At 43.5% G+C, this 20955-nt stretch overlaps 4 protein-coding genes across 4 annotated transcripts; 2 read left to right on the top strand and 2 right to left on the bottom strand. All coding sequences in view use genetic code 11, as the record gives it.

The window, feature by feature from the left end:
* Positions 1–156: 156 nt before the first annotated feature.
* Positions 157–5849, bottom strand: EGR_01132 (GTP-binding protein era; the record flags this gene model as incomplete). The annotated part of the gene is made up of 11 exons (XM_024490381.1): positions 157–228; positions 1175–1417; positions 1492–1737; positions 1817–2175; positions 2689–2793; positions 3680–3784; positions 4084–4447; positions 5130–5242; positions 5278–5362; positions 5410–5642; positions 5717–5849. The coding sequence occupies 11 exons, from the start codon at positions 5847–5849 to the stop codon at positions 157–159; spliced, it is 2058 nt and encodes a 685-aa protein (XP_024355200.1).
* Positions 5850–6748: 899 nt separating this feature from the next.
* EGR_01131 (U6 snRNA-associated Sm-like protein LSm5) lies at positions 6749–8135 on the top strand (the record flags this gene model as incomplete). Its single annotated transcript, XM_024490380.1, has 3 exons — positions 6749–6864; positions 7095–7361; positions 7940–8135. 3 exons carry the CDS (start codon positions 6749–6751, stop codon positions 8133–8135), a joined length of 579 nt encoding a protein of 192 aa, XP_024355199.1.
* Positions 8136–8338: 203 nt separating this feature from the next.
* Positions 8339–10297, bottom strand: EGR_01130 (Elongator complex protein; the record flags this gene model as incomplete). The annotated part of the gene is made up of 13 exons (XM_024490379.1): positions 8339–8347; positions 8643–9120; positions 9159–9239; positions 9275–9355; positions 9390–9446; positions 9486–9583; positions 9619–9687; positions 9720–9783; positions 9821–9891; positions 9927–9974; positions 10010–10100; positions 10130–10232; positions 10267–10297. The coding sequence occupies 13 exons, from the start codon at positions 10295–10297 to the stop codon at positions 8339–8341; spliced, it is 1281 nt and encodes a 426-aa protein (XP_024355198.1).
* Positions 10298–16173: 5876 nt separating this feature from the next.
* EGR_01129 (hypothetical protein) lies at positions 16174–20101 on the top strand (the record flags this gene model as incomplete). The annotated part of the gene is made up of 6 exons (XM_024490378.1): positions 16174–16242; positions 16985–17125; positions 18245–18407; positions 19155–19331; positions 19724–19773; positions 19898–20101. The coding sequence occupies 6 exons, from the start codon at positions 16174–16176 to the stop codon at positions 20099–20101; spliced, it is 804 nt and encodes a 267-aa protein (XP_024355197.1).
* Positions 20102–20955: the final 854 nt, after the last annotated feature.

Raw genomic sequence — 20955 nt, 5'->3', positions numbered from 1 at the left:
GGGTATTTATAATGCAGTCGGTGCTTTACGAACTGCACACGAGCCAGGTACAGCGGTGACTACATTTTCCCAAAGGCGGGCAGAAGACAACTGGTACTGTTGCAGTCCATCTCTATCCCGGCTTAGACACCAAGAATGCAGAATACAAGTCCCTTCTCAACCAAAGACCGAACGAGAGCGAATTAAGTTGCCATGATTTACGTTTACACCGGCTTGATTGCGCGAGATCTACACCAGTCCAGCAGTAAAAGCGTAGGACAAATGAGGCAAAGGTGTGACAATACTTTCCTCGACACTCCGCTGTTCCAACTAATGTAAGGTTTCTTCCCTGGGTCGAATTGGGGACATACGTCGACTCCTTGTTGCCTTTAGTCCCGCATCTCGGCTCATGTCATGATCTGTATCGGTTCGCCATGACTAGACGCAAGCGCCCAGAAATTGAGGCATTCGAGAATTTACAGTGGGCTTGTGTGGTTTGATGCTGTCGCGACCGGCACATCTGCAGGCCTGGGACGTCTTGCATGTCTAATCCATACTTAGTTATCACCGGACAATTGGTCCCAGTGGCCGGCTCATCCTGTCTTTAACAATCCCTTAGCAGGATGGCTTGACACTAGGAGAACGTCCTGCAATGAATGACCATGCGAACAACTATGCTCTATTCCTATCTGCCTACTTTCTGGGCGATTCGGAAACCGAAGCAGAATATAGAAATGATTTCATCATCAACTCAATCTGCGAGTTATAATAGTACACATAAGCTCTCTCCACATCCCACATTTGATTGGTTTTAGTGTATTTGGCATGAAATTGAAAACCCTTTTTTCCGATTTTTTTTGGGTTGACGAAACATCACGAGCAGCAAACAATTACCCACGACTAACATCGAGTGTCGGCGCTTACGAAGCTGCTTCAGCTCATTTTAGGCAATATAACATCCCCATCCTAACAAAAATCATATCAACATTGTTTGCAGCTAATATTTCAATATCCCCACGTCGCTAAAACCAACCACTTCCATCGGCTGCGATAGCGAAAACGGAAGGACTGTCACGATTCCCCTTCATTCGGAGTCGGAACCCAGATTTAATAAAGGCAATGTACCCCAAAGCGAAACAAATAATACCCACCCCCTGAATGAGTTTGAGTAATCTACAATATGACGTATTTAGACCTGGGCGCTTTCAATGCCAATGTGCTGGGATGCATCGGCACTGCCTCCACTATTGTCAAAGTTGGGAAAGACTTCTGCAAAGTCCTTAGCAGCACGCATTCGTTGCATAGACCCGCGAGTGGGACGCACAGCCTCTGCCGTCAGCTTCACCACAGTAGGTGCTAGAAAGAGATTCGAAAGCTCCTGTTTTGCCGCACTTGCAATCGCACGAATTCGCTCTCCCCGTGGGCCGATCACACATTTCTGTGAAGTTAAAGAACAAACCATGTAAGCTAGCGCAAAGTCTCGCTACTTAATAGCGTTTCAGTGGCACTTACAATAGTACGTTCATTGGGGCAGCGGAGACGGACATGCACATAGACCCGATCATCGCCTTCAGCCTGTCGCACATGATCACACTCATCCACCGTCACAACGAGGCCGTAAGGAATCTCCTTGGGCAACTGGTCCAAGCAATGAGCCCACACGGACATACGAATGAGTTCTGAGGGTTCCACGTCGGTTACCAGTGATGGGGAGAGCACCCACTGACGATCTGGCTTCGCTTGTTCCAGCAAATAGTCCTGGAGACAATTCTAAGACTATTCAGACGACCGTATCCATACGTCTTTGTCAAGTACCTACATACAGGGAAAGACGTACCCTGAGTTTATCGATGCCCTCACCAGTGGCTGCAGAAACCATGAAGACCTGACTGAAGCCCTCCCAGTGCTTCGCACCCTGCAACTGGATACCGAGTTCACGCCACTTTTGTCGTCGCAAGGCGACCTCCTCCTTGGAGGCTGAGTTCAACATCATCTGCGTGCGCACGCGCTCCAACATGCCCTCCAAACGCTCCTCTTCAGTTGCAAAATCAACCTCCTTTTTGTTGTTAGACGTGTGGGAAGTTGTTAAAGCGTGCACGTCGACAGGTGAAGCGCGTTTGTAGTCGATAAAGAAGTCTTTGATAATCTGATGCTCTATGTCCGTCACACAACGCTTAGTGGATACCGCAGCAGCTTCTAGAGAAGGAGGAGAATATGTAGAGGTATGCTTTAACTCATTTTAACGGTCATGATTGCCCATGGAACTAAGTGGGCAGATACCAGGAGCAAGTTATCAGCCATGAAGAATGCTGAGCTACTCACCACATATAGAGGTTTTTGCTTCAAAGTCTGGTGACAGATGAGGAGGGTCGACAGTATGGGTTGAACATTCCCCTTCAACTTTCGTAAATGAGCCAATTTGGTGAATTGGATTATTTGGCAACACTGAAATTGATATGCAAACCTGTTTATCACAAACACTTTAAATTGAAAGGAACACGCAGAACAGCTGAGAATCTCCCAATAAGTCAATCGAACCTTCCCCATAGGTCGCAAAAACCTCAATGCAAATGTATGACTTTTGAAAATGAATTTACTTGGATGATGGGAAATCGGCTATCAGACTGCATGCTACCATTTGTCGTGAACGAAAAATGGCAAAGCATAACTAATAAGGATTACACTAATTGAATACAGTTTGCGACTCACCGATATCATTGGCGTGCAGAGAGTTTTCTGATGGGGCATTCAATTTACCAAGGGAGGATGATGCCACTTCAGGAGTTTCGGGTGTCAAATGGATGTGTGGCAAATCTTAAAAAAACACCAAAGCATTTCGTGATTGCAAAAGAGGAAGCCTAACAGAAGTTTTCGTAATGAATACAAACCAAATTGTAGGCGATATTAAAGATTGATCATAGGAGATTGAGGAGGTTAACAGCAGTCGTGGAGATAGGTGTTATCGACGCTCTAAGGGTTAAAAGCCACTCACTAAGTTGACGACACTCTTAAACAAACCAGGAAAAAAATGCGTTCAATTCAATGCAAAAAAACACATTAAAATCAGCAGCGTATGAGAGCCCTATTTGATCATTTAAAATACAGACTTGTGAGTTATGCAAATAAAAGCACCTTCCAAGCGCACGTTTTCAGATCTCAGCTTTTGCGCAAAACCTTGCCCAAAATTTGCACTCAATATTTTTAAAAATTCAAAACTACCGGTATGCGAGAAAAAGTGAGCATAGATAAAAGTCACATGGGCGCTTAGCATTTTGCGCTTTTCACTGTCACCATTTAGATGTTTAGGCTAATATGCACCTAGATGGCAAGACAAAAATCATGAGAATCAAGAGATAAGAACCTAAGACCAACAGAACAATTTAAGTGTTAAGACTGTGAATATCAAGTGGGCAAACGAGAAGCTAAACGGTGATTGACTTTAATATGAGAGGATAAAGAAATTGTAGGAGAAAATAAGAAATTCAAGAAAAATGTACAAACGAATCGCCCAATGAAATAACACAGTCACGGGGCAAAAATCATTATACAGATGAAAACCCATGAGGATGACATTATGAAAGCTAGGATCTCCTGGTTAAGTTGAGGATCCTAGCATTTGGTCAGGGAAACCAGAAAAAAATGCATTAAAAAGCACATCATAGTTTATTAAATTGTATCTTTGGCATAGTTTGCGCCTTACCAACATCGTTGGCATTTGACTGGCCTTGCAATATGAAATCTTGTTCATCAACGAAGGATGACTCCACTTCAGGGGATTCACATTCCAAGTGGGACTGTGGGGGATCTGAAAAAACAGATGCATTTAGTTCACGCAATAAAACGGGTTCAGTTCACCAGAACTTTTCATAATAACCCACACTAGATCCTAAATCATACTAAGTTGCATTATAGCATATTGAAATGACCGACAAACAGTATCAATGACATAAAATCAAGGTGTCACTGACCGAGTTCAAGACATTATTATTTGAACAACGGAAACATTGGGAGAGAACATTATCCATTAGTAAGATGGGTAAAATCACCATCAAAAGTAATGTTTTAGATTTCATTTTCAAAAACGTTAAGATTTACCATCATTACCTTCAGACGCTGGAAGAGAGGAAGCAGAGGAAGGAGGGAGGTAAGAATTGGCAGGAGATGAAGGGGCTTTCAACCGGGGCGCAGATTCGATCTGAATGGTGGGCGAGAGGAGAGCGGAGAGGTGTTGAATGTGCTGCAGCCGCGCTTGAGCCGCCTCGTGGGCTTCGGGCGGAAGGAGGGGAAAGATGATTTCCTCAACGCTAAGATGATGCCGTGCCCAGCCCTCCTGCTCTGCCAACTGCGCGCGCTCGTTAAATTTGTTCTCGAAGGCGTCGCGGTGCGCCTGCCTACCACCCACCAAACCCCCGGTGAGACGGCGCGTCGTCTCCAACAGGCGAGTCCGATCACCCTGCGATTTATCCACCTAAAATAGTTCAGTTAAAGCGGAAGTGTCCTGAATGTTTCCAAACTCATGCTGCTAATAGACCGATATAGGTCCTGGACGGTTGGCATCATAACATAAGAACGTTTTTAACACCACTATCAGCGTCACAGATGTGTGACTCCCAGACTGCTCTGATCAGTGTCACTAATGCATGACGCGTATCATTATATTGCGATAACAGATTACAACGAATTGCGATGAAACATGTTGAATGCGCTCAAAAGAACAAAACAGATGGTCTAGGGGTAACTACATTCTTTTGAATTTCCGAGTAGCATTTAAAATGGTCAAAAATTCAAAAATAACTAATGTCATACTAAAACAACAAAGTATCTGGTTTCTGGTGACGGCTTATCCTTCAAGATATTACTAGAGAACGTGTTAAGATTTTACCACGCTATGAATCAATAATGTGAGCTGATACCTTATTCAGTGTGACACCCTCTAGCTCTTCGCTAAATGCAATGTAGTAGAGTCATAGACTACTAGCCGTTGAGAGGCGAGAAATGGGAATCTCATCTAGAAGTTATTTTTTTACTAGAGGTAGAAAAGCCCATTGTGACGTAGCTCACTGATGATTTCGTCATTCACCCTTTAGGCATCCTTGAATTCAACAACTTATTTGATGGGCAAAGCTGTAATCCGGAAAGCCAACTATTACCTTGTTCAGAACGAGAACCGATTCCTTATCGGGGAAAAAGTGAAGCACCTTGAGAACCTCTGGATCCAGTGCTTTCCTAGCGTATTTGTTGGAGGCATCCACCACCACGAGAACTAAGTACATGCAAAAAGGACTCATGGGAGCCTACTTAAATCGGCATCGAAAATGGCCGCATGAGGATCCCGAATGAATGTTCGCTCAAGCTTGAATCTACACAGCGAGGTAGTGAGCAGCTTAAAGGTAAAACAAAGCATTACTGTCGAATTTGCCGGGCAGATACGAGGCCGGGAAGGTCGACGAAAGCCAGCTGGATGTTGTCTTTGGTGAAGACGACAGTCTGTTTGGAGCGAGTGGTGTGAGCTTTGCCCGAAACGGCGCAAACACGCCAATTAACAAGCATGTTGACTAGGGAGGACTTGCCAACATTGGGGAAACCAACGACGGCTACCTTTAGTAGTCGACTGTCTGGAGGACTTTGAGAGGGCATAAAAAGCATTTTCGCAAGAAATTCAACTAAAGCGGTAAGGAAAAGCATTGATAAAATTGAAAAGCTAAGGTTTTTCGTATACTATCATCGCCACACTAACCCTTCGAACGCGGCACTCGATGAGAAGTTGGAGCATTGTTGAGCATAGTAGGAACAGAAGGGGCATTCTCCAGATTCCTGATTTGGTTAGCAAAACACTGCAGCGGCCTTCTAATAAGTTTCTGTAGTAGCATCCTTAACCTGAAAAGGGTATACATGGGTGGCCTCAGAGTCAAATCACGCCTGTGAGGAACAACTACACTATGGAAAAAGAAGTGCTATAACTAGTACAACCTGCAAAATGCATCTGTACGCCAAATTCTCCAGTGGTAATAAAAGTGAGGAAAACGCCCAATAATGCGTAAGCGAAAACGGGACACGCCAGAGGCAAGTAACTCAACGTTGGTAGACATGTCGAAACCTCCTTCAACACATTTGTATATTCCGACGAAGCCGACCGAGACAACTCACAAATTCACAATTGCAAGTAAAATGAAATATAGAATGCATCATAACATCGACAAAAGCATGTCCAGTGACAAAGTGAGTAGAGAAAGAAAAAATACTTGATAAAGGTAAGCCCAACTTGCTCGTTTAAAGTAGTAAAAATGCATGAAAAATTTCAAGCATTAAAAGAAAGCTTAAAAAGCAAAAAAATGATGGGAAGAGACCACCCATACCACACAGGCACGCCGAAGGCCAGGCGCTGATTGGCTTGAATGAAAACGTTAGAAAGTGCAACCAAACCGCCTGGGAAGAAAGTGGAATGCAAAAACGTTTAAAAGCAGTAAAAGTAGTTTTTAGTAGACTTAAAAGCACGCGCTTTGAATTTTTAACTTGTTTGGCTATACTTTTTTCCCGGAAGGAGAAATCAAGCTACTGATCATCAATTGAAGATTCGTGTACTAGTCGGGTGAGGACTGTTCCTCAGTGCATATAAAAAGTTGTGACTTAACTAACATTTTTTAAAATTGGCTAGTGGTTGTATTAGTAAGGGTCTAAACCGCCAATGAAGTCTAATATTTGTACTTGGCCGACGAGTGCATAATCTCATGGTTATCGCTTTGTATAAATAAACAATTGCATTAAAGCTATGATTATGCAAATTTCCAATAACTTTCTCCTAAAGCAATCATGGGTTTCCTCCTGTTTCTGGCCTTTGGCGTTTATAACAACCTTCTATAGGCGCCCATTCCAAGGACACCACGGGTGCGTCTAAGACGGTTTGTGTGTGTTTCTTCCGCTCTTTTCACTACAATATTTACTAATTTCACTGCTACGCTAGGTTCATTTACCTATTCTTGATATCACCGTTGTCGAGGCGTTGTCATTTGTGCATAGAAAGCTGTCGTTGGAACTGCCAACATCCTCAGACCCCTGTCTGATAATTCTGCCCTTCTTTAAACTTCGAGTCCTACCGTCTCTGCCTTTAACCCTAGAATGGAATCAGCCATCGGTTCGACACACCTACTTCCTCTGGAGTTAATCGACAAATGTGTTGGGTCCAGGATACACATCATAATGAAGAATGACAAGGAAATGGTCGGGACCCTCCTCGGTTTTGACGGCTATGTCAACATGGTGCTGGTGGATGTCACACAGTTCGAGTTCACTGCGAAAGGCAAGCGAATTACAAAACTCGCCCATATTCTCCTTAATGGCAGCCACATAGCTATGATGGTACCGGGTGGGGAAGGCCCCGAGGTGTAAATATCCCCCACTTAACAGTTCTGTGTGCTTGTGGCTTTTGTACTTAATTCTCTCGCGATAAAGCAGGTGTTTGTTGCTCATCAGTTATGCGACATTGACTGGCATTGGTCGTTAACTGCATATATCTACGGGTTGTTTACCTGCGTTTTCAGACAGAAACCCCCAAATTATAGCCATTAACTTGTAAAGAACCGTTCTTTAACTCAAGTCTGCTGTGCATAATAGAAAGTGGACGACCGTTTCGAAGAGTCGTAACACACAGGTAATGCTGAATAGTAAAGTAAGATCAGTTATTTATTTTCTGAGTTCCTTAACCATGTATGGTCCTTCAAGTTTATATCCTAACTTCCTGTAATAGTCTCGCGTGCCAACACCTGAGATAACAGCGATTTTCAGCGATCCGTGCTCGTTCCTTGCGATTCTTTCAGCCTCTTCCATCAGGAGTGTGCCGAATCCCTTAATGTAGAAATATACCGTTAACATAGTACGCAAAGTGAAATTTCATTTATTTCACCATACCTGGTGCTGGAACTTTGTTGGGTCCTTCGATGAGACTGGGACGGCACTTCCGTAGACGTGCAACTCCCGGACAATGGAGCTCCGGGGATCGCTGTCCTCATCACCATCGTCACGACATCGCAGTTCCGATCGGAAGGTCTCAGGAGAGCACTTCCTTAGTCGCAGCAAACCAACAAGGATGTCCTGTTGAGGATCTTCGTAAGCAAGGAAAGTCTCCCATCCTCCGTTTGCCACATAGTCCCGGCGGATGAGTTCGATCTACGAATAGCCTCCTCGGATTTAAGATCTTTTTTGGCGACATGGAGCTCTGATTACATCTACGCCAAATGGCTGTCAACACTCTCGGAGGCTGATATTGAAGCTAATTCCAAACCCATAAACACTTAAGGGTTGGATCAAACGTAAGATAAGGAGGTCGTTAAATATGCTTGAAGTGACACATTGGTGGCTATGACTACCCGAGCTAAATCCATTAATTGAAGGTTTTAGGTTTCATTTGCAGGTACGGGTGTGTGAGCTGTCACGGGTCTCCGTAATTCAACCCATTGGTGGCATCCCGAAGTCCAGTCTATTCAGGCCTGCACAACTAAAATAGGACCTTCCCCGCGCTCATGCGCTACATAAAGTTCCTAAGGTAGGTAATGGCGGCTGCACAGGAGATGCAACTCCTTCCACCACTTATGCAACAAGTATCTCCGACCTTCCACGTGTCAATTTGCGTAGGCCTAACATCCTGGGTGCTAGCGGAAGGAAAGTACCTGTGACGGTCGGACTTTCTTGTGTATCTCTTGAATGCCCACCTCCCGAGTTCGTACATCACGACACTTTGCCCCCAACTCATCCATCCGTGCAAGAGCAAGCTCTCGCAAGTTACCGTGCTCGACGCCACTTGTTACCAGTGGCATCGGAATGTCCCTCTGAATGCGGTAGACTCGAGTCCATGGCGGAACCAACGCAAGTATCCTTGCAATCAGGTCGATGAGCATGTTAGGAGGATAGCTTTTGTATCGACCCGTCCGCCAGAGTTCGTACAATCCAGTACCACGAATGACCAAGGTGGGGTAGATCTTCAAACCATCTGATCTGAAGGCGGGGTTCTCGAAGTACTCCACAAACTGGGCCAGATCGCGCTCCCACCCAACGTTGGGTAGGTCCGGCATCATGTGCGCGATGACCTTGAAACCAGCGTCTTTTGATAGATGGAAAGACTCGCAAACCGCATTGACGGTGTGACCTCTGAAGGGGCAAAATTACATCAGTTAACGTATTCGAACCTATTCGTGTCTCGCGCGACATCTTCGTAGACGCTTTGAACTCCGATTTCGAGACGCGTACATCCATAGCTCAGCATTTCTCTAAAAACTGAGTTATATTAATAAAGTTGCCCTACCCGAGATGCTTTTTCAGGCAATAATCGGGCCTTGTCTCGATGGTTATCCCGATGCATTTTGTTTTGCTTCTTTCAGAATAACTTTAAAAATAGGCATGGTGTAAATTTGACTTACTAAACGGCCTCGGAAACATTTTTTGAAGTGTGGCCAGACAAAGCATCGTGGAGATTTCTAGAAATCATCAAACAATGAAAACGCATTTTTGCCCACCTGATGAAATAATCACGATAGTCTTCCGGCAAACACATAAATGTACCACCCATTACAATAAACTCGACTTTGTCACATGAATGCCCCAGTTGTTGCAACTAGTAAAGTGGTAGCAGAATAAGCCTCAACAAACCTGTTCAATTCGATGACGTGTCTGGACGTAGGGATTGTACCTCGCGCGTATAGCGCGCATGGACGTGGGCTAAAACGGTAACCGAAAAAAGACCTACAGACCTCATACCCAGTGTAGGATTGTGTAGAATATTCAAAATCGGAGTCGGGTCCACCGGGACAGTACCTAGGGTAAAATTCAAGCAAATTAAGAGCAAACCTACACACAAACGTTGCCGGTCATTGCTATGTGTGGGCACCTATGGGGTTTACACATCACAGCCACAACAACAATCTAGAAGATAACAAGGCGCTTCCGTAATTACATACCCCACTGGCTGAACGAACTGGTTTTGCCTTCAGTTTTGGCAAGAGGATCTATGACGAAGTCGTATTAAAAAGCATTGCCGTACGTCTCGATGTTGAGGGGGGACAGCTGCAATTATATCAACGAGGCGAGGCTGCGAGGACAGTCCATATTTTCGCGATATTGAGGTTTTCAATCTAAGACTTTATATGGAAAGCGGAAATACTTGTTTAGGTCAACATCTCTGCGTTCCTTGACAGCTTTTAACAACTCAGAGATTATCTCTGATATTGACATAACCATCAGCTCCTCCTTCTTTGCATTTATACCTGCAATATAAATAAAAAGTTGCAAAGGTAGAACATATCTTGCCTCGCTTTAATTTCAAGGCCATGCCTTTGTGACCTACTAGGTTAGTTACCAAATAAGTCGGGCTACTGAGTTACACAAAGTAACGCTTTGGCATGTCGTGCATCATTCTCATTAAAACAGTGATGCTTTTGTTTGTCTAATGCAATGGGATGTTGCCGCAAAAAGCACGATTGGTACGATCGCGTGCGATTATTTGCTTGTAATTCGTGAGAAGTGACTTGTCAGAAAATGTCGCTAATCCGCCTTGAATAACTGGTAAACATTGACGTTAATGCAATAAAATATATATACTAATAACCATCCTCCAGTTTTTAAATACTATTTAGCAATTTTTCTGGTTTGACATCATGCTTCCAGTTTCATACCCTTGGGAAGAGGAAAACATGTTAGTGAAGACACATTATATAATATAATATTGGGATTTTGCAAACCATCAAAGTCTTTCTTGGGATTAGACTTTATCTCTTCCTTGAGGATCGACGATGTCTACTTAGTCATGTGTAATACTTATGTTGTTTTAATGTGCCTTTCAGGGAGGAGGGAAGCAAAAAAATTCGAACCTGGTAACTGGATCGCCCTCTCCCTTACCTAGCGACTGCGGCTCCCCTCCTTCTTGAATATTGTATTTTCCCTGTACATCTTGTCGTCTTTAATAAAGATGTCCAAAGTAAACCAACCGGGCTTGTCTAGGAACGCTAGGAATCGGGAAGCGGAGACCGAGGAGTCTCGCTCCACACATGATATCAGTAAAATCTATTCAGATGTCACCTAAAGGCGTCAACAAGCCAAAACGATTTCCAATGTATTTTCGGACCCTGGTGTAGCGCCTAGAGTCCTTCCTGAAGCCGAAGAAAGTCATAATGCTAGAACTGAAGACTTATTGCTGACACACCAAAGGGTTGGTGCGCTACTGGCATGACTTGGAAGCCATACCGCCTAGCAAAGTACATACCCTGAGCCTCAAGCGCCGCAAAGATTCCTCCGACGACGAGAGAAGACATAATACTAGGGTGGAATATATTATCAACATACAGGAGTTGGGGCTGCTGGCGTGGTACAGAGGCCGCCCCATCTGGCAAAGGTAATGATGACCATGAGTTGTACGATCAGCGTATAGCCAGAAACCGTTGTAACATTTCACTAAATCTGCTGTCTGATTTGGGATTCCATCCTTTTCCCTTTTTAAACGATTTGACCTGCCACTTCAGAAGTATCACAAAATTGTGGCAAACTCTTATCATTACACAACTCTCCCTGTCACAAACCTCAGGACATATATTTGGTAATGAGAGCCCTCCCCAAATCAGCAGATACACGAATTGCTTAAAACATCCGTGGCACCCTAAGGCTTTCATAGAGCTTAACTAAGCCATATCAGCATACTAAAGGAAGAGCATGGGAAGAATCGGAGGCTATTAGCCCGGTCAGAAGACCATGCCAGGTGCAACCTCCGGAAGCACATGTGGGAGTTCAACGTGCAAAGTCTGAACAATATACTTAGTTAAGCCTAAATGGAAAATCGGATTATTACACCGTTAGTACGCTGTTTTTTCCACAATACATGCATATACATGGCGGAATCAGACATCTCCAAAGACAGAATAAGATATTGTATCTAGGCAGGATATGTATTGCCGACGTCCAGGAAGACTGAAAGGCTACAAACATGGCATGGAGGTCATGTTACTGGGTGGAAGTACAATGGCCGTGCCCTTCGGAGCCCGCGGAACCAAAACAAAGAGTTAAGCAAACAACAAAAGTATTGCATTGCATACTTGCGTCGTATCATGGATGCTTTCTTAATGCCAGATCTAGAGCAAAATTGTCCCTCTATTCATGAGTCAATTTTGTTTCTCGAGAGGCCAAAGAAGCCTTCAAAATAAGTAACGCCTAGTTTTGCTTTTAAGTAGCGTGGTTCACTTGAGGCAATGATTCCTTTCAGGCCGTAAATCATTCTTTGTTGCTAAAACACGGCTCACTTTTGGACTTTTAATACTAAATTAGCTAATTTTTTCGACCTGATGAATAGATCCGGGTTAGATTGATGTTACAATCGGTCAGGCATGTTCTCCACCAGTATGAACGAGTTGTAGAAGGTTTAATGAGACGTTGGACGTGGAAAAGATGTGGCTTCGAACCTAGAAGTGACCTTAGGGCGTTGACACCTGGTGATGTGATTAATGTTTCACTCAAGTGTGCATTGCAGTGTTAAAAATTGTGCAAAAGTGCATTTCTTGAAAATTCGTAGGCAGAGACCCCTTCTGGCATACTAGACGACAAAAAATTTCCGCAGAATTTCAAAGTCTGCATTAAAAAATTGGTTGCCTTAACTAATTGGATTAATGCCGACAACTTTTGATGTGACAGAACTAAATAAAACTGGGTGTAAAAGCCAAACGACTGAAATGAAATGCCTGTTCATTTGCAATTGTGAGGCACCCAAATCTGCCCCGAAAATGTCGTACGCATTTCGGACCTAAAAAGAACTTCTAAGATGTTGTAGAAAAGTTAATGGACAGATAACAGAGATGAAATGGATGAAATGCAGTGCTATCAAGACTAAAGCTCTAAAGGCCAGAACGGAATACTTGAACAAATATCGTTCTGTTACGGTTGAAGTGTATCTCTTAAAAGGCCGTGTTCTAATCGAGCTCATTGCTATAAGTCAAATAAAGATTTTATGTGTATTCTAAAAAATAGTAATTGGTATTTGTACTGGCCTTCCTTCTTTCTTAGCAATCAGTTCAATTTGAATTATCCTTAGCTAGACACCGTTTATTTGTTTCCGAAATCCCAACAGATAACCAACTGAACCATCCAGCCATTGATGGCAGACTAACACTTACTGTAGTTATTCCGTACTGTTGAATCCATAACTTGGCAGGAAACCTCCGCCAAAGCAAATCAAGTAGCTAGTAGTGGGCGTTAAGCCTGGTGGTCTGATGGTGTATCATCGTCGCAAGTGGGAACTTCGCAGCTTAATGACAAGAAAGCGGGGAACGGGGGCAAGCGCCAATGAACTCGCCACCCACATTACCACTTCACTGAAGTGCGTCCTTCAGAAGCACGTGCAGCCAGTTACGTCGTCCCCAGAGTCAAGTCATCCACCTCTGCTAACTGCACTTCATCCATTCCGATATTCATTTTATGATTGAATTTATCTGAAAAGGCGTTTCTGGGAAGCAGAAAACAGTGTTAGTTGTTTTTGGTGGAGTGGACTTCGTTCATTTCGGTGCTTGACCACATGACCCTTTCAGCCCCCGTGCCGCGTGCTCCATGTTGACGCCATTACGCTCAGCGTCTAGCCGAATTTGCATGAAAATGTGACTTCATTTCATCTTACCTTCTACGTCTGTGCCATTTCCAAGTGCTGTTCAGCCTACTTGCTTTCCCAATCAATTTACAGGAAGAATTAGTCAGAACGACCACTTGAATCGTTGCTGGTCAGCAGTCACACGGGAAAGTGGAGGTGACGTGAGTCACTGGCCGGGAGAAGGTTACATCTAGTAGCCTCACATATTGCTGAGTGCTGTCTCTTGGCGTGTAGGGCAGACACACACACATACACGCCCACATCAATGTTCGGAGTTGATAGGTCTCATCGTACAAGTGCGAAGCTGGAGGAGGAAATCCGAGATGTGACAGCAGTTTCTCATGTGGTGTCGCAAGGAGGTATGAGTGCTTTGGGTGCATACGAAACCACTTGTGAGTTGTTTTCCGCCAAATAATGCCGCAGTATCAATGTAAAATCAACTTTACATCTTCCTTGATTAACTAGGTTCTCATGTTAAGGGCCCCGAAGTCAGGAAAAATGGGCTCGAATGGGTTGAACGAAGTAGAAGTGAAGTATTAATGACATCTACTATCTCCAATCACTGCTGGGCTCTAAAACTGGCACCCCAGGCACAAATTTAAATAAGTCATTTCAGGGCCACTTTTTAGAGAGGTAGCATTTTACAGTTAGTAAAAATGCTTTAATTTAGCGTCCACAGAAGAGTGATGCGTTAAGTCACGCAAAAAAACCTCACTTAAGTAAATAATTTCCCTCGTTTCAATCATTTTTCAGCAAAAAGCTGTGACCTTTTTTTGTATTCTCAGCAGCTATGCGCAATTTTTGCTGCGTGTAGAAGAGTAAAGAACGGTAAAGTAAGAGTTTTACCCATTTTACTAGTTACATCCACAATCTAATGCTGTACTTCCCCGTTAAGACACTCCGAATCGCAATAGCTTAAAAGCAGTACGCTGTTGCTACTTTAGCTCCCAGGTTGGATCTCAAGGTGCAGTAAGGTAGGCAATTGCAGGAACAACTCCATTATAGACCTTAAAATGGAGTGGAAGACCAGTAACTTTGGTGATATGGGCAGAGCTCCATACCGCCGGCTTGAAGGATGGCTCGTGAAAGACTGAAAGCTTCGAGCAATTGCGTAATTAGTCGAAGGATCTTGTTTTCTATGACACTGTGTTAAATCCCCAACTGGGCCCTTTTGCCTCTTAAAAGGGATACTGAGATATGGTTTTTGTTCAACTACCACCTTAAATAATAACGTTGTGGTAGCAGGCAAAAAGTGTCTTGGGATGATTGTTTCAATTTACTCATCCACTCCATTTCGATGCGGTGGTGTTTGAATTGCAACCGTAAATTCATCTGTCAATTCATGATTGACAGGAGATGTACACGTTCTCCTCACATCTTCGTGAACAACGTCTCTCGCTTGGATTGCTTTTACGATTAAATTGATAAATACTGAAGACAAATCCATGTAAGGAAATATTGCTCTTGAACTGTGACTGCTGATTCCAAATTTACTTTGTTATGAGGAAGCTGCTGAGGATATTTACAGGCCCAAAAAGCTCAAATGTCAAGACTTTCGTCTCCTCTGTCTTACGCTACTTGTGTTACCTAGTCGTGCTAAAATTGGACCTTCTGGAAGAAAATTATACCCCGTACCCATCTCGGTGATGCGCTTTGTGTGTGCTCATACTTCGCCTTTTTCCATAGCCATTCACAGTCAATAAACACACTGAAGCATTATTCTTTGTGAATTTGCGGTACGGAACTGTGGTGGGAAGAATCCTTGCTCTCAAGGCTTCCTTAGGTTTCCAATTAGGCTCGCAGCCAGTCAGCAGCGAGCACCTCCTTGGTGCCCGTACCTATACCCACCGCTTTCATGACACAATCCTTTTTCTCCCACACTGCAAAGCTGTGATCTGAAAGGCCTCAGACCAGGCATCAGATTGTAATTAAACTTCATTTCTTTGTGCTTTCACGAGGCATTCTAAAACATGATTCACCAAGCCGTAATTCCACTTCAAGCGTCATGCCCGTTCTCAACCACCGTATTGAAGATCATGCAACTCAATTAAGGCTTAAAAATGCTTTCGCCAGCATTCAACCTCATTACCCAAGCTGGTACTCAGGGTGGGCTTTGAGCAAGCTGTCTGCAAGCGATGCAATCTATCGCAGTCACGAGGATTTAATCCAGCAACTCAAAAGGATTACCGAAAATAAGGACATTTTTTGCTACAGCTTGCTGAAATGAAGAGAGTAGGGCAGTAGAAAGAAGTGCCTATGAATAACCAGGAGGTGCGCGTCACTTTGAGGGATGCCCTCCACTCTTGGTTGTAAAAAAGTGCGAAAATGTAATGCAATGTGAAGAGCCTTCAGTAATTTAGCTTGAGAGATGAAATAATTTATTTGGTGACTGGTGATGCAAAGTGAGTGTTCCAACCCGTCTTTCGTTAGGTGAAGTGACAAACCACTCGTCATCCCCATAAGAATCAGTCTACACTTCTAAGGCACTCATCGCGGATGCATATATTGCGGAAGATATTTTCCCTTGGGAATTATTCAACTAATAAGGGTTAAACGATTATGACTGGATTTTTCTGGGGTTCAATATGACTATATCCGAGTGTGTCCTGGATGAACTTTTGTCGAAAACAGGTGGTTTGGTCAGTCGATCTGGCGTAAGTGCTGTTCTTACACCTTCAAGACACTCAAGGCTTCATATCGACCTTCAGGATAAAAATAAGGGAGGGAGATGTTTCTTCAGAGGTATGTATTCAAGTCACGACCCTCCCCTTTACCTTACAAAACCATCCGATAATCGCATGATGACATCCAAAACAGAATGGACTCAAAGTTTCGAGCAGCAAAAAGGCAGACAATTTATATCACCAACAGCATAGAGGACTTAAAAAGTACCCTTAATCAACCGAAAAAAGGAGAAGACTACCGACTTCTCTCTCACATGCGTGGGTGGGTGGATTTCGTGCAGCCGCGCCGAAACAATGCATTGGCTTTTAGGTGGGAGGCTCACGCCACACCAATGTTAATCATATTCTTCCATGGATCGCGTATTTGCATTTAGCTTTTTTGGCGAGAAATATGAAATGGAGCATGAGTTCTCGGCACTTCCGTTTCGATGAGATCTAGTTATTGAAATGTTCTACTCGAGATGCTCCTCCTATTTTCGCCCTAAGTTACTGAATTGACTTGTAGGGACTAGTGCGCTTTATTGTGCTCCTCCTATCCTTTCGTTATCCTGTATCCTTGTAGCATAAACATTGGTTGAGCCTGATAGATGCGATTTGAGTTTACCGATTTCCCTAGCTGAGTCGAATTTGGCTCCGAAACTGCGGTTGCAGGCGTTTCTCATCAGCTTTGATGTATGGCACTTGGGGAAGGTGCGTTGCGCACTTTTTGAAGGAAGGTGGAAAGAGAGAAAGCTACCGTCCTACCCTGTCTCGTTCTCCATACTTCTCCGACGATATTGCCTCAAGTGTCGACCATCACCTTCTCCTGGCATTGTCGTCCGATAACCGCTGGAGACCATGCAGCCCGGCAGAGGTACAGAAGCTAAGCCTTAAGTACCCGCGTAACCAGAACGCAGGGTTAAACAAAGACTCAAAGCATTACAAATCCTCACTTGAATCTTAATCTGCAAATACGTGTTTCCGGTTTGAATGAAAACACATTCACATTGACCACCATTAAATTTTGATCATTTTAAGTAGACGTTAAGTTTTTCGAAGCAAGTAGGTTTATTTGGAATGATTGTGGGAGAAAAGAAAAACAACACGAGCTCCTTTTGCAACTCAATGCATGTCCATGGGGCTGGTGTTTTATGCGTCCAGAAATTTCTTAAAGAAGCAAATAGTGGGTGTTGGCTGTAAACTTGCCTGAATGTCGAGATTGCCATCACCCACACCTAATTAGCGTTTCGGGTTAGCACTGTGCCTGGCTGGGTTACCGCAGGCAAGCCTTCTACCTGCAAAATCAGCACCACATGTGCCCTCCTCAATGCAGCCAAACTGACCCCATTAAGCCTATAAGAATACGTCCGGCTTCCGTTTCCTTCACAGTTCATGTGCTCAGCTCGAAATGTCTCAGGCCCTCCTGAAATCGTTGCAAGGTGTGCGGTTCCAGAGAGAATGCCTAATGGGACAAGAGGAGAGTTAAGACATTCGAATGGTGGACAAGACCGGGGTGAATGAAGGCCCCTAGTTGCTGAATTACATCTAAAGCAAGCTGCTGCATTTCAAATGGAAAGGAGTACCATCTAGGTACAGGGGCCAAAATGGTAACAAAGATTTAAATTTTTTCTAAAAAATCACTGTGTTGCTTAGATATCGAGTGAATGAATAAGATTAAAAAGACACTATTACACTTTGTTATTAACTTAATGCCGTTTTTTCAATCCTCCATCGCAGTTAAAAGTCATGTAACTCGAACTTCTACGATTTAAATGTGAGTGTGGATTCATGAATACTTTACGTGGCGTGCTCGCCGCACTAGCAGTGGCTGCCATTCATCCTGTCAGGTGAGACTGACTTAATGCAACCTGTGAAAATGCGCCTCCGCCCACAATTCCCAAGGCGTCCCTTCAATTGGTTAGCAAGCAAGGTCATCGAGTAGCTCAACCTATTAATTCGCGGTTTCGATACGCAATCGACATGCCTTTTACAGCTTCTCTCGCTCTGCAACATGACATTCCACAGACGGTGTGCATACTTCTTCCTGGACCTCTTCTCAATTTCCGCACTCATCGCTCTGGCCATCGAAATTGTCCTCCCATGGATGCTGAAGGCGAACGATAAGTGCTATGGCATTGTATACAACTGCGACAAATGTGAGTTTCCCCCTTGCTCTAAGTCCCGTGCATTTCAAGCTTTATGCTTTTCAGCCTTAGGGGACTTCACTAAGTTGTGGATTAAAATATCATCTTCAGTTCGGTATTTTACGAATTAAAATTTGCTCAAATCGTTGGACATTTATGCCTAGATCCGTTTTTCTTATTTAGCATGAAATCCCAATAAACAAATGTCATAGGTTCTTGGTTAGGGTATCCAAAGACACTTAGTATGGGGGGAATTGCTGAATAGGTTTGTGTTTGCGTTTTAGGTCCTACCCTAGAGGCAATAGAAAGTCTAGGCCAATGTTCATTCGCACTTTCCCAGTACAGTAAGTTTAGTCCCCAATTTACCTTGTCTCCAACATTTTATGTTATTTCAAAATATCCATAGGGTCAAATCCTAGGTGCCTTGTTTTAAAAAGCACAATGTCGATGAGCTGTGTCACCCACGATAAAACTTGAGACAAGTGATTTAACATTGATGAACTGACCCTAAGGACAAGACGGCCATCATTGAAATTGTCAACGCAAAATCGCTCGTCGCTGCTCTGGAGTAGTGGACTACTCCTCTATACTTGGGTGAGGTTGATAAGGGCAGGTAGTCGCACTCAAAAGTCAGCCACTCCCAAAGTGGTCGAGGTAGATTCACTTACATTGATATTACTCCCATAAATACAGATAACTGTAGAGAATACAAGTAGATATTGGGAATTTTAATGTGTTTTCTCCCAATTTCAACGTTAGGTCAGAAGAAGGAATTCCTCATATCATTGGTCGCTGCAAGCATAGCTGGCTGTATCATCGCAATCATGACGGTGTTTGCGGTGGTACTGAGTTTTGGCAGTTGCCGCAGCTCTTCCTCCTGTTCACACTCCATGTTTCGTTTCACTTTGGCCTACATCTTGCTCGACGTCGTGGCACGTAAGTTCTCCCCCCAATTTCAAGTGGCACACGCAGAATCTGGACATACTACAATCACTACTACACTAGCAAATATTATAATCTGTAAAGCTCCGCAACAGAGTCAGCGAATGAAAGACCGAGGTTTTAAGAGCTGTAAATTGCCATTGAAAACTAGTATCCCGAAGTCTAGGCGACCGGTAGAGCGCTTACTATCGAGACAAACCTAACTTGAGATTAATGAATTCCAGCCTCACGGGAGTTCAAAAGATACGTGTAAACATTATGGTTGTCTTACCGCATTTTAAATGAATGAAATGGATTATGATTGTCCAGCTCATTCATTAGGCTACGGTTCAAATTGGACTGTACAAGATAGGTGGTTTTGTAAAAATTCTTACTTTTCTTTGCAGTGATCTCCAACATTGTCGCAATGGCACTGTGGGTTAAAATGGATGAAACGGTGAGTGCCCTCATCTACCTGTAAGAAAGTAAATATCCAAAGTTTTCCATATAGGTCTAGTGATGAGTGAGATTGCGATCTCACTCACTTGGAACCTTGATTTATTTAATTATGTCCCTTTCAGAAGAGCTTTGGACCTTCATTCTGGGTGGGTTGGGCTGCCAATGGAATGCTGCTGATCCTTCTTGTTATACTGGTCACCCTCCGAACTCGTGGAGGGAGCGGTGATGGCAGCGGAGATTACAACTCGCAGACGTCCGCTGATCAACCGCTATTTCGATCGCTCTACTTCATGGTGTCCACCACAGTTTTCCACAACCGCAGCTAAGTGTGAATAGGGGACCTTCGAAATAGGGGAACTATTTAACAATTCAACCCATCTCCGAGGACTCAATCAAACTGGATATAAACAGCATAGATTTTATGTGCTTTTTAACCGAAACTAAGCAATGGAATTGTTTTTTACTTAACTTTTAGGCGAATAAAATTTTATCACTTTTTTATTTGCGAATTCAGGCATTTGTAAATACCTGGACTCATAATACAACTTGGCCGAAATGCAGGGAAATCTAGCAAAGTCATATTCCTCTAATACCGAATCTATAGCGATTCACTGTTGTGAGCGGATTAGCTCCACACTCTAATTCACATTAAGCATGTCAAAATCGAGTAAGGACATTAGATGGGTGCCATCAATGACCATCAGGCACGTTCACAGGGTTCGTAAAGTCGAGGTATAAGTGTCGAACAATTAAGATCACGATCCAAGAGTTCACACATTGCATTGCAAAATAGCCATGTCAGATGTAAAACATGAACGAAGCAGGAACGCTCCATTTGTGGTCATGTCACGGTAAAACGACTTTTGAGGATTATCAAACTTTTGAGTGCTGAGTAGAATAGCTAGTATACAAAACCGTCCCAATCAAGAAAATGCACAGGTTTCATGAAAGCTTTAAGCTTCTTTTCGGAAAGCAACATCTTATCGGGATTGATGATACGGCTATTTTAATTAGGGAAGTGGAAATTGAAGAAAGCAAGGTGTTCTCTTTTGCTGTCTGGGTCTTTTTCATCAGTCCATGAAAGTCGAGACTGTAGTGCCATTCTACAGGTATCACCTAATTTTACGCACCAAATGTGGGAGAAATCCTTCCTTGAAACAGACCTATCTTTGCACTCTTC

This window comes from Echinococcus granulosus (genome assembly GCF_000524195.1).
Source record: "Echinococcus granulosus chromosome Unknown EG_S00004, whole genome shotgun sequence".
Lineage (NCBI taxonomy): Eukaryota > Metazoa > Platyhelminthes > Cestoda > Cyclophyllidea > Taeniidae > Echinococcus > Echinococcus granulosus.
The sequence above is the reverse complement of the archived record's forward strand: the minus strand, read 5'-3'. Positions and strand labels throughout refer to the sequence as shown.